The 14,100-nt window shown below is 58.4% G+C and overlaps 1 protein-coding gene across 1 annotated transcript; it reads right to left on the bottom strand.

Annotated features, from left to right (window-relative positions):
- Positions 1 to 1,443: 1,443 nt before the first annotated feature.
- LOC132243338 (uncharacterized) lies at positions 1,444 to 11,582 on the bottom strand. Its single transcript, XM_059720135.1, has 14 exons — positions 11,163 to 11,582; positions 8,396 to 9,368; positions 7,137 to 7,849; positions 6,752 to 6,882; positions 6,309 to 6,437; positions 5,833 to 5,912; positions 5,577 to 5,679; positions 5,382 to 5,477; positions 5,084 to 5,191; positions 4,523 to 4,658; positions 4,007 to 4,101; positions 3,677 to 3,829; positions 2,767 to 2,914; positions 1,444 to 2,105 (listed from the first exon to the last, which is right to left on the bottom strand). The coding sequence occupies exons 3-14, from the start codon at positions 7,846 to 7,848 to the stop codon at positions 1,972 to 1,974; spliced, it is 2,025 nt and encodes a 674-aa protein (XP_059576118.1). The 5' UTR covers position 7,849; positions 8,396 to 9,368; positions 11,163 to 11,582; the 3' UTR covers positions 1,444 to 1,971.
- Positions 11,583 to 14,100: the final 2,518 nt, after the last annotated feature.

The following is a 14,100-nucleotide window of genomic DNA, read 5'->3' as shown; positions in this document are numbered from 1 at the left end:
CCAGGAGCTCCCAGTGCAACGCTGGGAGGAAATGTCCCAGGGACGCTGAAGGAGGGAAAAGCAACAGAGTTAGGCAGGGATGCTGTCTTTTGTACAGTGTCAGTGTGAGTAGTACTGGGAGCCATAACCAGGTCTGGGGGTCGCATGTGGGACAAGGGGGAAGAGGAGAGAGGCGTCAATAAGAACCAAAGCAGTGACTCAAAGCTTGGTGAGAACAGCTCCTAGCAGGGTGTCAAAAATACGGCCGGTGAGCTGGATCCAGTCCCCAGAGCCATGTCCTGTGGTCTGCAGGGCTCCTGGAGGGGCCAGGGATTTGGGGTGGGACAAGATGAGGAACCGCCACTGAATTGCAGGGTGCGGAGCCGCCATGGACGTGTGCTGCAGCGCTGGGGGGTGACTGACGGCTGCGTGAATCCCTGAGGCTCCCTGAGCTGACGCCGATCTGCTCCGACCACGGGTGCCACTGCTCCCACAACTGCAGGCGGGGGTCTGGATCCAGACTGTGCGGATCCCTGCAAGCCAGATCTAGCCCTGAGTGCCGGGGGGGGCTAAGTGGGTTTATTCCCCAGGGCCTTGTTTATTCCAGTGGAAAAGACTGGGAAGCTCCCTGTGCTGCAGCATGGATACAGAGCTGGGTCTTCCCAACCCACACCAAACAAACACAGCTCAAAACCCCAGAAACCCCACAGCCCCCATGACTGAGAGATCTTGACTCCAGTGACTTGGTACAAATATTAGCCTGGAATGGGCTCCAGGGATCGCGCAGGGGGAGTGGGGCAGGCAGGGGGTTGTCCCCTGCTATTCAGAGAAGCCTGTTACAAGGGCCCATTTGTACACATTGTACTTTCACCAGAAAAATATACCGTGTAGCAAAGGGCCCTGCTTATTCCAATGAAAAGACTCTGGAGAAATCTGCGTTCCAGCTGGGATTCACAGCTGGGTCCTTCCCTTCCCATTGAGTGCCTTCAGCACCACAAAGCCATTGCTCCTGAAACATACTCCCCATCCCCATCTCTCTTCTATTTCTCCCTCTGGTCTTGACAAAGACCAACCTAGAGAACAGTTATTGGTTGTGGCAGTGGGTGTTTGTGCCCAAAAGCTTACAAAGAACATTTTTTCCAACTATATCTCCTAAGAGATATCACATCTACCCAAAGCACCTCGGCAACCTGGAGCAGAGAGAACTTTTCCCGTTGCCACTTTCTTGAAACGCCTCCCTGACCACCCAACGTTGACTTGTTGAGGAATAAAGGTGGTTTCCCATTGAACAGTATTAGCAGTTTCTCAGGCAGCTCGACCTTGACTTTCTGAGCTAAACATGCCAGGTTTCTCCTGTGTGTTGTAGACCCTGTTCTCTACAGCAATGGATCATCTTGTCTTCTTTCTTACCTTGCATGTCATGAGCTTGTATTTCACACAGGAATTTGAGATGAACACCAACACTTATAAGAAAAGAAAACTAAAGCTTAACTTTATTATCCTACATCTCCTCTTAGTTTCTATAACATCTATGTTCAACATGACACATTACACTAAATCTATATTCAACAGTGCACGTGGTTTATGCCTTTGCTCTCTTCACTCCCTGAATGGCTCTCGATGGATTCAAGGACAGGCTACTAACACAACAGACGCCGGGATGGTCTGATTATGTCCCGATGCCTCAGAGGAAGGCGAAAAACCCCCCGAAGTTGGTTCCATAAATGAAGGGGGAAAAAATTCCTTCCTGGCCCCAAATGGCGACCGGCCAAAGCCCTGAGGCAGGGGTCACAAAATGCCATCCACACAACAAGAGCATCCTCCACTTGGCAACCTGGGCACTACAAACTCATGGTGCCTGGTCTTTCCCCAGCCCTTTGCAGAGCTGGTCTGGAAGATATTCAAGTTCTTCACCACGAGGGTTTCTCAGGCTGCTCCTCTTGCAGAGGCTGACTTGGCTGTGGCGGACGGCTCAGACTGGATGATGACTTGTCAGTCGGTGACGTGTGTGGTGGCTTCAGCGCTGTTGCAGCTTTTCTCTGTAGCCATCGGGCTCCCGGTGAGGTTGGGGAGGTCATCTTCTCTCATGGAGGTGCTGTCAGGGTTGAGGTGGTCTGCAGGTGTTGCTACGCAGCGTAAGAAAAAGCAGCAGAAGATTAAATCCATGCATTGGGACCATGATACAAGGCTGCGATGTGAGGAAGTGGGGACTGGGAGCTTTCCCAGGACACAAAGGCCTGAACATTTGAATGAGGGGAAAAAAAATAGATGGTGCTTAGCCTCCTGCCTGGAAGAAGCTGAACATCTTTAGGCATCACTGCCCAGCCACGTTCAAGATGAGGTAGATGCTCTGAATGGACAACCCCAGCCCCAAAAAGACCATGGCTGAGAGAGCTACAAGCAAGGGAAAGCAGGTCTCCGACTGTGGGAGTGACAGCAGCCTTTAACAGGAGGCAGAGGGTCCCCCCTGTCCTGGGGTGGCTCAGCCACTTGGGAGAGGTCCCGGGGCTCCTTCATGAAAGATGGCAACACCCTGCAGGCCCACCCATGCCACCCGGGGCAGAGGGCAGGTTTACCCGGGGGCAGCAGGGCACGAGGAAAGGCTCCTGCCATTGAGAGGAAAGAAAGGAAAGACCTGCGGAGGACGGATACTAGGACAGGACTCTGTAGGGCAGAGGGGAGAATTGCCCACACGCGGCAGGGAGCAGGTTTGTGTTAGTGCCAAGAGCCTCCCCCTCCCTTCCCACTGCTCCCTGCTCCCCAGCGGCAGAGGGGACAGGACAGTACCTGCAGGAGCAAGTGTGGGCGGCTGGAGAGAGGCGATGGCGCTGGAGGAGGTGACCAGCAGGCTGTGCCCTTGCAGATCTTTAGGCAGCTCCTTCAGGTAGGTGATAATGAAGACCTTATTCAGGACCCTGATGGGGATTTCTTTCTCCTGCAGAGGTACAAGAGCTGGTCATAGCCTGTCCTACACCCAGAAAGGACAGGGGATGTGGGGAGGGGTCATGGGGCAGGGATTGGACTGAAACCAAGGGGTCTTGGCAACAGCTCAGGGAAATGGGGGGCAGGTTCCTTGAGCAACATTTTTCTGAGAATCGCGGTAAAGACAGAGGGTGGCAGCTCTGGGCTCTGGGCAATGGGGCAGATCAGCAGCGCCAAGTGCCTGAATCCTCCGTTCTCCCTAGAGCAAGCACAGGATCGTGGGCAGGAGAAGAAATGGAGCCATGCGGGGACCTGTGCACCTCCTAAAGACTCCTGACTGCAGACTGGGAATGGGAAGCTTGTCCTGAGGGAACACGCTGTGTATCTTTGGGCCTGGCAAGAGACCTTGACCCTCAGGGGCATGACATGTGCAAAGGACAGGCTGGTGCCATCCTGCCTAGGCAGATTAATTCATTCCTTTCTCCAAGGCACTTGGCAGGCCTCCCGTTCTCCTCAAGGCCAGTTTGCTCAGAAGGCAAGGGAGATTTGCATCTTACAGACAGGGGCAGGTCACTAATTGAGTTAGTCTGCGAAGTACAAATGGACCCCACCGTGAGCTAGAGCTCAGACTCCGGTGTGTAGTGACCTCTCTCTGCTCCATGTTGTCCCCACACAACAGGTCGTGATGGGACGACAGCAACTTTACGTGGAACAGAGCCGAGGGGCCATGAGCTCACTCTCCTCCCTCCCCGCACTCCCCAACGTGGCTGCTGACCTTGTGCCCCATCAAGCGGCCGGCTTCCCCCAAGATTGCATACAGGAAAACCAGCCCAGCTTGGCTGATGTGCATCGGTCCATTGCGAACTGCATGAAGGGCCCTCTGCAGGAAAGCTCTCCTTTGCTCCTCCAGCAAGATCTTTCTCAGCCCCTGAAACAGGAGAACACAAGGCTGGCTACAACCCACACACAGGCTCCATCTCTGGCGCTGGCACCACATTGCCCTGGACACTTGCAAGGCTGTAACCCACCGCAGGAAGACCCCTGCCAGCTGGAGACAAACACCAAGCCTTTCTCCGAACCCCTTCATCACACACACCAGCCTCACCTCTCCCACTCTCGCCAGGTCCCTGTACTTCTGGACCTGGCTCTGATCGTTCTGGCGCTTGCACCGCAGCTCCTCTGCCCCTCGCATGTCTTGGCCTAGGACAAGTGGAGACACATGGCTCTGAGCTGCCATCCTAGCTTTGGTGCTCAATGTCCACCCAGTGGGGCTCTGGCTGCCCTTCTGGCACCATGAAGGGCAGGGCCCCAGCAGGAAGGTCATTGTTCTGCAGGAGTCAATGGACACCACGTGTCCTGGGACCAGTCTGGGCTGGGGGCCTGGGGATGGGCTCCCTGGTTCCCGCATGAGTCACCCCGGATGGGTGCATTAGCACAGGCTGCAGTACCACAGCTCGGCGCTGAGGTGAAGAGGCCCAAATCATTAACGCCGACACCCTGAGTTGTTCCCAGGTTGGGAATGGACAGATGGAGACAAAGCGTCTGGCCCAGCACCTGGGACCAGGCTTTTGGAGGGAAACTGCTGGCATCGGAGCCTTGTACTCCAGCTGGGTCTCCTTACCCCTCTGATGAAGGAGGATTTGAGCCAGCAAATACATGCACGCCCTGGCCTTGCAGCTGATGGTCTCCTCCGGGTCGTTGATGGACAGACCCAGGCGGGCTGCCATGTCCCCCACCTCCAGTATGTCAGAGGAGCCCTAAGCAGGGGGAGAGGATCAGGCAGTTCATGCATGTCCCACCTTCCTTCCCCAATACATCCCGAGGCACAGTTCTCTCTCTCCACCTCTCCGCATTACCCAGCAGCAGGGCAGGAAGGCAGAGACCACAGTGCCAGAGCATGACAGCCCTCTCTTCCCATGGGAACCTGCAGCCCAGGGACTTGCTCGGGGCCCCAGGATCACTCCCCGTGCCTCATGCTCCAGGGCTAGTAGGCCCCATGTCCAGGGCTGACCATGCCCAGAGCAGGCCATGGAAAAGAGACCCGTAAAGAGTCAGGGGCACCACTGAGGCAGAAGCAAAGCCCTGGAGTGAAGCTCCTTGTCCAGCTTTGACCCCACTCTCCCAGGAGGGCCCTGGCAAAGGCAGGGGACCAGGACACTGGGGAAGGAAGGGGCTCACTGACCTCAAATTGTGGGAGGAGCTGCACAGCAAAGGCAATGGCGCCGGTCATGATCTTCATGCCCAGTGCACGGTGCTGGGCATCCGGCGCCTCAGTCCACGATGTAAAGTGCTGTGGGAGGAAGATGTTAAGATGAGGGCACATGCCCTGCCGAACCCAGCAGCCTTGGGGTCCTCCTCCTCAGGACCCAGGTTTCAAGCTCGGGCTTGACCATCTTCCTTATGCTTTGAGAGAGGCTTGCTGCAGTGCACAGGGCAGGAGCTGTCCCGGCCCGAGCCCAGCCCCTCTGCACGGTGCTCACCTCCCAGATGGAGTAGAGCTTGCCCAGGCTGGGGGCGCTGGACAAGACGCAGCACAGCAGGCCCTCCAGGTACTCCTCGTACAGTCGCTGCACGACCTGAAAGGGGAGGCAGACCCGAGGGTCAGTGCCACGGAGCCTGGGGCCGCTCCTGCCAGGGGGTGGCTTGTGGGACCTGGCAGTGGCAGGGGCACCTACCTGGTTTCGATGGGTTTCACGCCCTATGGCCAGGAAGCTCTTCTCCACGGCGGCCCGCAGGAGGCGCGACTCCAGCGCTGGCTCCAGGCTGAGCTTCGGGTCGCTGTGAGGAGAGAGGAGCCTGCGTCAGATTGAGCTATGTGGGGCGGCGGTGGCACTGGGGTGGGCAGGAAACAGCCTGGAAAGCTGGGCCTGAGCAGTGGGGATCCCCCTGGCCCACAGCAAAGTCAGGAGAGTCAGGCAGAGGTCCCTGTACCTGAGGCAGCGGATGGCGTCTATGCTGTACGCCAGGATGTGTTTTCGGTCGCCCTCCACTGAGATGGTCTCCATCAGGTCCTGTGAGCCCCAAAGGGGACGGGGAGGTAAGGATCAGCCACATCCCCCACGGGAGACCACCCAGTGCTGCAGGCGCAGGCAGCAGGATCCCAACCAGCCCCCTCCCACCCACCCAGCTGGGCTGGCCCTCTGCCTCCCACGGCCTTGCAAGCATGGCACTCAAACCTCTCCTGATCCCACCCTCCCCTGCCCTCCAGATGCAGGATTGCCCAACGCTCAACATCCAGGTCAGGAATCGACCACTATCTCCCTCATCTAGTACCCCCATGTCATGCCCAGGAAAAGGCGCGCCTGCCATTCTCTCTCTTATCCCGCTCCACCTCTCCCCTCCTTCCTGGTGTCACGAGACAACATTTCCTCTCCTTCCCTCTCCCCACACCATCCCGTGCTACTCACCACGATCCTCTCCAGCACGGCCGCTTTCAGGTCCTCCAGCTCCACAGCCACCTCTCTGCTCTGGTCCGCGGCGATGGTCAGGCTGATGATGGCCAGCAGGAAGCGCTGCCTGTCCTTCCCGTCCAGCATCTACCAGGAGCGAGACCAGGGCTAAAGCAGGCTCTTAGCCAGGAGCCTCCTGCTCCTCCGCAAGCCCCCTGTGGGACTCAGGCCTCCTCTGCCCCCACGGAGCTGAGATGCATCTCCTCGGGGCAGGTGTTGTAAAGAGCAGGGCAGTGTCCGTGGAGGGAGGGACCCAGCTGGGGCTTCACAAACACCCACCTCGAGCAGAGCCCCGGGGCTCCCTTGCGGGCTGTGGGTCCCAGGGGGTGACCTCCTGCCATGGGCCGCATGGGGGAATGGAAGACTGACTGGGTGCCGGCTCCGCTGGGGCAGTTTCATACCTCCCCGGGGTCCTGCAGGTGTTTCTTCACAAGGAGGAGGGCAGCTTCTTCCGGGGACCTTCCATCTTCCTCCTCCTCCTCCTCTTCCTCCTCCTCTTCCTCCAGCTCCTCGCCGGCTGGGCTGGGAATCACTGCACACGGAGGAAAGGGGAGAGGTCACTCGTGTGCCCCTGAGGGGAAGGGAAGTGGGTGTTGGGGGAAGAGATGGTGTCGTGCTCCCACCACCAGCACTAGGGTCCCCTGTCTGCCCCAGGACGTGCCAGGGAGGTGTGCGGCTCAGCCCCCTCACCTTGGCCAGGATCCCCCTGCCCGGCCCCATGGAGGGTCCAAGTGGCCTCACTTAGTGAAAGGTGCTGAGACCTCTGGCCCCAGCGGCTCCCCTCACCTGTGCAGGTGGCACCGGGGGCCGGGCTGGTCCCAGACTCCAGGGAGCTACTGGAGTCCTCCGAGGAGGAGCTGCTGGTCGAACTGGTGGTGTTGGACTCCTCCGAGCTATCGCTGTCCTCCGAGGAGGAGCTGCTGCTCATGCTCGTGCTGGTGCTTTGGGCCTCTTGGGACTTTTCAGAGTCCGAGGAGGAGGAGGAGGAGGAGCTGGTGCTGGTGCTCCCGGACTCCTGGGACGTGTGCCAGTCATCCCAGGAGGAGCTGCGGCTCAGGCAGGGGCTGCTGTGGGCCTGGCTCAGCTCCTGCCCCAGGGCAGCTGGGCCCTCGTCCCCGGCTCGGCACGGGGCTGCCTCCTGCTGCGGGGCTGCAGGGCCGGGCTCCAGGCTGCCCCATGACCCAGGAGGGGAGCTGCACGGCTCTTCAGGTGCCGGGAGCTGTGATGCCGCTGGCTCCCGCCTGCCCAGGCGCACCCATGGCCACCTCCATCTGGACTTGGAGGTGGCTGATTTCTTTCCCTCCTTTCCCCTGCCGCTGGGAGCTGCCAGTTTACTTCGGCAGCAGATGGGGCACAGCCAGCTCCTTGCCCTGATGGGCCCCTCCTCATCACGGCAGGTGGGGCCCCGCTCCTCCTGCCCAGGCTCCCTGCTGCTCTCCTCTCCCATGGAGAGCACCTTGGCCGACCTCCTCCTGAGCACCTGCCGCAGCCTGTCCATCCTGGCACCCAACAGGGGCAATTATCACTGGGGTTCAAAGCATCCCCTTCACACGTATCCACCCCCTCCTCTGCTCATCCAAGACACAGGCAGGCAAACCCTGGGTTACAGCCATATCCACAGCCTCCCTGGCACTAGGGTTGGCAGGTGGGGAGAGCCCTTGTCTTAGGGTCCAAGACCTGCAGCTAGTTTGGACACACAGCTCCCTGCTCCTCTACTCCCCTCTCACCCCACGTGACTGGCCATGGGCTGAGTGCCCATGCATTTGGGAATGCCAAGGAGAGGAGGACAGGGGCCATTTGCCTGGGACCTGCAGGAGCCCAGCAGCGCCACGGCTTGGGGCTCCCTGCACGCTCAGTCTGGGCAGCACTGGCTGGGCTGGGAGGGGTGGGGAGCTTCAGCACCTGGGGATGTCTCCAACCCGCTGGAAGTGGTGTGAGGGAGCACCAGGGGCTGAGTGCCCACATTGCAGGGGGTGGATTTTCTGCCCGTTTCTACATTTCCTGCACAGAGACGGGAAGCCCCCCCGGCGCTGCAGGCCCCTCACCTGCCCTGGGGGATGGAGCGCTGCTGGGCGGGTGCTCACAGGCCCTGGTGACGCCGCACTCCTCCCTCCGGCTCTGGACTAAGGTCTCCTGCCTCTCCTCCGATGGATGTCCCTCGCCGCCTCAAGCTGCAGTCGCTGCCGCCGATGGGGGGACACCTACCCCTGAAAGGGACTATGCCATCCTGTTGGAAGCCATCCTTGTGCACAGCCTCTTCCCCCAAAACAAAACTACACCTCTCCTCCCCCCCGCCTAGTCCCCTCTCTGTTTGCCCATGCCAGGACCCCTCTTCTTCCCTGATCTTCTCTTCCTGGCCCTTTCCTGCCACCCAACAGAAAGTCCTGCCACCCTGCGCTGGCCTTGTTCCACATCACAGGCGCTACTGGCTTGTGCCTGCAGCTTTACTCCATGCGTGTTGGTGCCCAGGAAAGACCAAGTGTCCTGCTCTGCGCCATCAAGACTGGTGGCTCTAAGTGGATTGTAACCGGGGTCCAGTCCACACTGGCTGTGCACCGCGCTCCAGCCATCCTGGCGGGGAGGGGAGCCCTGTCCCAGGTAGCTTTGGGAAGAGGTACGACACCGGTGTGAGAAATGATGTTCTGGATTGGAGATAAAACATGCAGAGTTCAAGGAGAAACATTTCTCATCATGGCCTCAGCAGGGGGTGGCATCCAGAGCATGCCCAGCTCCTGCACCCTACACACATGACTGCAGGGAGCGTTACTCAGCCCCTCACGCCAAGGGCAGGGTCCTGTCGGCTCCGTCTTGATGCGTCGCACTTTCTCTGGACGCGGGCCACAGGCCTGAAAGCACAAGAGCCCCTCGCTCCCCTCCCAGCTCGACCCCTGCCGGCGTCTCCGGCAGCGTTGCCCAAGGACCGATCCTGACCTGCTCACTCCGGGCTGAGAGATCGCAGAGCGAAATCCTCCACGAAACCGGTTCTGCTGTCGCTCTCCAAACGGCGCCTGATGATTACTAACAGAAACAAGACGGGACATAAAAATCACATGAACATGGAGGAAATACTTACTCTTCCCCCTGGACTGTGATTTCAAGGAATAAATTAATCGGTATGGGGTTGTTCTTCAATTCTCCCCTTCATTAAAAAGGAGGAGAAACCCCATCTCCAGGTGTCTGGGCTGGGGCAGCTCGGCCGGGCTCGGCTCCGTTTCCTCCCTCCGGGCTTTACACAGGCACAAACCACCCCCGAGGGAAAGGCGCAGACCTGGTGCCCGCTCTTGGCTGAACACAACCTGCAGGATCGGGTCCCACTGCCCTTCCCGGTCCCATCGCTGGTGGGGCTGGTGCAAATCCCACCCCGTCGGGCCGCGTCCCCCTGGGACACCTCGTCCAGGAGCAGGAGGGCGCCGGCCCCGCGGCTCTTTCACGTCGGACTCTGACAACCCCTGGGGCAAGAGGCCTCCTCTCGACACCCGCGTTGCCTCAGGCGGGGGCACAAGAGGGGCAGCGCTCTCCGCAGCCGACTTACCCGTCTGTGCAGACCCCGGGCGCCCGGCAGCACCGCTCCAGCCTCCGCCGGCAACTGCCTGGAATCCCGCGGCGCCGCGATGATACGAACGCTGCCGCGGCAACGCCCGGGGACCAGCTCCATCGCCCCCCACCCCGCACCCAGCGCCGCAGCCCCCCGCGGCACCGCCATGTCCCCCAGGGCCACTGTCCACGTGCCTGGGGATGGGTGTCGCTCAGGACAGACCAGGTGCTCCCCCAAATTGAGGGCAGGGGGAGGAAATGCCCAGTTTCCCACTTTACCATAACTACTTTGTTTTTCACCGGTGCCAACACGAGAAACAGGCTTGCCGTGCGCACTGCATGGAGCAGTGTGCACGGCACCGGGGCCCTTCTCACAGCTATACCCCTGCTGGGCTCCCTGGGCTTGCTCTGTGCTCCCTTCTTTGCACAGACACCGGGGACCAGGCACAGGGCCATGCACCAACCCTGCCCCCAAAGCCTTGCTCAGCCTGCTTCAGGAACCCCAGGAAGCAGTGCCTGAGACACCTCCTGACAGGACCTGTCCTGGGAAACCCACAGGTGGCATGGGAGACACCAGCCGATACATCCCCAGTTGCCAAAATAGCCCTGCAGCAAAAGGCCCCTGCCACTCAAAATGCCAACCCCAATGCTGGCAGCTCTCCCAGTCCATGCCCCACTGGGGTGCTCTAGGGTCCAGCTTGTGCATGTGGGCTGCCCTCTCCCACCGTGCCCTAAATACATCTCCGGGAGACCAACCAACTCCAAGCAGGAAGACACCTCTATCCCTTTCCTGCTCCTAACCCTGGTCCCAAACCTGACCCTAACCCGCGCTCAGCTGCTCCTGCAGGAGACCCCGCACAGCCTGGCTCCAGTGACTGGCCTAGAAGTCCCAAAACCCCGTCACTGGTCCTGCTGCAAATTGCCTTGCTGCCAAAACACCTCCCGGATCCAACTCCAGGTGGGGCCCTCAGGCTCCATCCAGCTTCTTAGCAGCGTGGAGGAGGCGACCCACTGCAATACAGCACTAACAGGGAGTCCTACTCATCCCGAGCAGACAGACAGCTCCACATTTGCCTGTTCTCAGCCCCTAGCCAAAACCCAGCCCCTGCCCCTGCCCCTGCCCCAGTTCAGGCTGCTCCAGCAGCCTCCGGCAGGAGCCCCTGAGCAAGCTGACTACAGCCGAGCCCTAGCATGGGAAACCTGAGCTTGACCCTGGGGTAAGTCAGCCTGGGCCTGGAGAGGGAAGAAGGTATGGGCACGGGAGCTAATACAAAGCACCTCTTTAGGATGGTCAGCACTCCTGGGTAAGGATTGTTATGAGACTGCTACGTTTCCCTCTCCAGCAGCATCTCCACAGCCTGCCTCGCCATGCCTCAGCCTCGCTGGTGGCCTCTGTGGTCCAGCAAGTGCACGGCACATCTCTGCAAGCCTGGCCATTGCTGCACCCTCCTGACCAGTTCAGCACAGCAGTTTGAATGATATGCCGTCCAGGCCTGCCGGTCATCTGCACCCACCGCTCTCCTCTTCCCGATCTTTCTTATTGGCTGCAGCCTGGCCCCTTGCTCAGCTCCCATCTCATGCAATGCACCAGCAGCAGTAGGAACCTTGCCCCTGACAGCTCTTGACCCTAGAAAGCAAATAAAGAAACAAGGCATCTGCTAAACTTGTCCAACTTGATGGTAAGCTCTGAACTCGCCGTCTCCTTTTACATTCGGTCTCCGAATCCTCTTTGCATTTGGTTCAGGCTCCCAAATCTGTCCTGAAGCTCTGGCCCTGGGATCCCTTTCTCTTTATGGCTGCCAAGCTCCCCTTAGTGGTACCAATGAGAAGAAATCCTGGCCAGATCCTGGCTCCACCCATGACAGGGGCACAGTCCCTTGTTCATGTGAAGGCAGAGGGGACGGGAACAGACTTCTTCTATTTGGGGTCAGACCCAGGAGACCACCATCACATTCCCAGCTCTTCAGAGGCCACTGCCCATGCACCTGGGGATGGGTGTCCCTCAGGGCAGCCCGGGCACTCCCCAAATCAAGGGCAAGGGGAGGAAATGCCCAGTGCAGTCGCCCACTTTGCCACAGCCACTTTTTTCCACTGGTGCCAACACGAGAAACAGGCACGGTGTGCGCTGTGTGGAGCTGTGCACATGGCACTGGGGCTCTTCTCACAGCTGCACCCCTGCCGGGCTCACTGGGCTTGCTCTGCGCTCCCTTGTGTGAACAGATGCAGGGGACCAGGCACAGGGCTGTGCACCAGCCCTGCCCCCAAAGCCTCACTCGGGCTGCTCCAGCAACCCCAGAAGGCAAAGCCCAGGGCAAAAGGTCCATGCCACTCAAAATGCCAACCCCAATGCTGGCAGCTCTCCCAGCCCATGCCCAGCTGGGTGCCCTGGGGTCCAGCTTGCTTCCTGCTTCCAGTGCTGGCCTCTCTCTGTGGGGGAGGGGGCTCTGGCTGCCACTGAAGGAGATGAGGTTGCTTTTGCCTTGCCTCTGCTCAGGAGACCGGAGCTGAGCCTCCTTCAGCGGCTGCTGCGGCTGCTTCCTTAACTGTGTTTGATGTGTTGTGGGTTCTGCAACAGCACTGTGGACCCTGCTGTGTTGAACTAAGAGTCATTTTTTATTATAACTCTCTGAAATCATATCCAGGGTGGATCTTAACATTTGCATCCGTATATGTATGCAGATCTGAGACCTGCTCTGCCTCAACTCAGTCCAGTCCTGTGGAGGGAGAGGAAACAAGAAATGCCTCTGGCTCCTCATGGCAGAGAACAGGGAGTCCCAGTGCTGCAAAAGTGCCACAAGCAACTGAGCCCTGCAGTGCTGAGCATGAGGCTTTAGCCTTCAAGGGACAGCGCAAGGAAAACACAACAAGACACAACCGTGTTGGCAGTCTGGTTTTGAACCTTTGACCCCCACTCTGGTGCCTGGTTTCATTATAATTTGTCCCAAGTAATTAGTAACATGTCACTCTGCCACCAGTAGTAATAGGGCCTTATAGTTTCCTCCATGGGCCTGGGCTTATGACATCCCCTGGTGTTCACAGCCCAGGGTTGTGCTCTGGCAGGTGCTGCTGGGGCTGTGCTGGGAGACGCCTGCACTGCAGCCCCCGATGCCCAGCCCTGGGGGCACTTTCTGCAGTGCTGGGACCAGCGCCCCGGGCAGCCCGGCACCAGCTCCTGAGCCAGAGACTCCAAGTCATGGGGAGAGACCTGGGGGCTGGCAGCCCAGGGGCTCTGCACACGCGGCCCCTCCACACCCATCGCTGGTCCCCGCACGGCTGCGCATCCCAGAGCTGCTGCCCTCACTGATATACAGGGCACGGGCAGATCCAAGGCGGCGCACTTGCTCTGCTTTGGTTCCTGTTCCACCCAAACTTTCAAACCAGCTGCCTGGGAGAGGCAGCATCATTTCTACTTGGAGGCATCTATACAAGGTGCTTATTGTGCATTGGCCTATTAAAACTGCACAGTAGCACGATGGTTAAAAACCGTACTAATAACCTACTGTGCAGCATTACTAGGCTCATGCGCAGGAAGCATCACAAAATAACCGTGCTCCAGTGCGACTGCACAGTAACGCTAGCTCCTGTGCCTTTAGTTAGTATTTTAGAAACAAGTACTAACCTAAATGCCCAGTATGTAACATGCACTGATGAATATGTAGATCTGCCCAGAGAGACTCAACCTATCTCATGGCCTGTAATCATCTTCCTAATTCTTGTTAATCTTCCTCCCCTCCACAAGTGTCAATGACCCTCTCTCCTTTTTAATGGTCCTGCAGATCCACTTTTCCAACTATCCTTTCTTCTGCAATGTCACTGCCTGATAGCCACTCTCTTCTGTTTCACAGCCCTGCAGACTGTGTTTAGCATTAGCTAAAAACTTCAACTCAGGTGTGGACATCTTATTTTAACTTGGGTGTAGAAATGACTGACCGTGAAGTATTGGAGGCCCTGTCAAAATCCTCAAGAAAGCTAGATTTTGTTTCATGAATCTGAATAAATGATGTACATTTAAATTTAATGATAGCAGGGCTTTTGATGCAATGACCGTTGACAATTTAACCTGGTTTGTTGTGTTTTTTAAACCTGATCTATATTCTAGCATAGGGGTTGTCAACTGGGTGCATGCATACCCCTCAGGGGTACTTGGAAAGGGGCTAGGGTGTACGCACAGGAGGGTGGGGACAGAGCAGCGTATTCTCATAATCCTTGACATCGA

This window comes from Alligator mississippiensis, unplaced genomic scaffold, assembly GCF_030867095.1.
Source record: "Alligator mississippiensis isolate rAllMis1 unplaced genomic scaffold, rAllMis1 scaffold_32, whole genome shotgun sequence".
NCBI lineage: Eukaryota > Metazoa > Chordata > Crocodylia > Alligatoridae > Alligator > Alligator mississippiensis.
The sequence above is the reverse complement of the archived record's forward strand: the minus strand, read 5'-3'. Positions and strand labels throughout refer to the sequence as shown.

What these genes read in the sequence shown, in the direction of transcription:
- LOC132243338 (XM_059720135.1), bottom strand. Translation starts at nt 7,848, where the DNA reads ATGGACAGGCTGCGGCAGGTGCTCAGGAGGAGGTCGGCCAAGGTGCTC. An exon ending in GTGAAACCCATCGAAACCAG is followed by an intron (nt 5,478 to 5,576) that starts GTAGGTGCCCCT and finishes CTCCCCTTTCAG; the next exon opens with GTCGTGCAGCGACTGTACGA. An exon ending in GCCGCTTGATGGGGCACAAG is followed by an intron (nt 2,915 to 3,676) that starts GTCAGCAGCCAC and finishes GTACCTCTGCAG; the next exon opens with GAGAAAGAAATCCCCATCAG.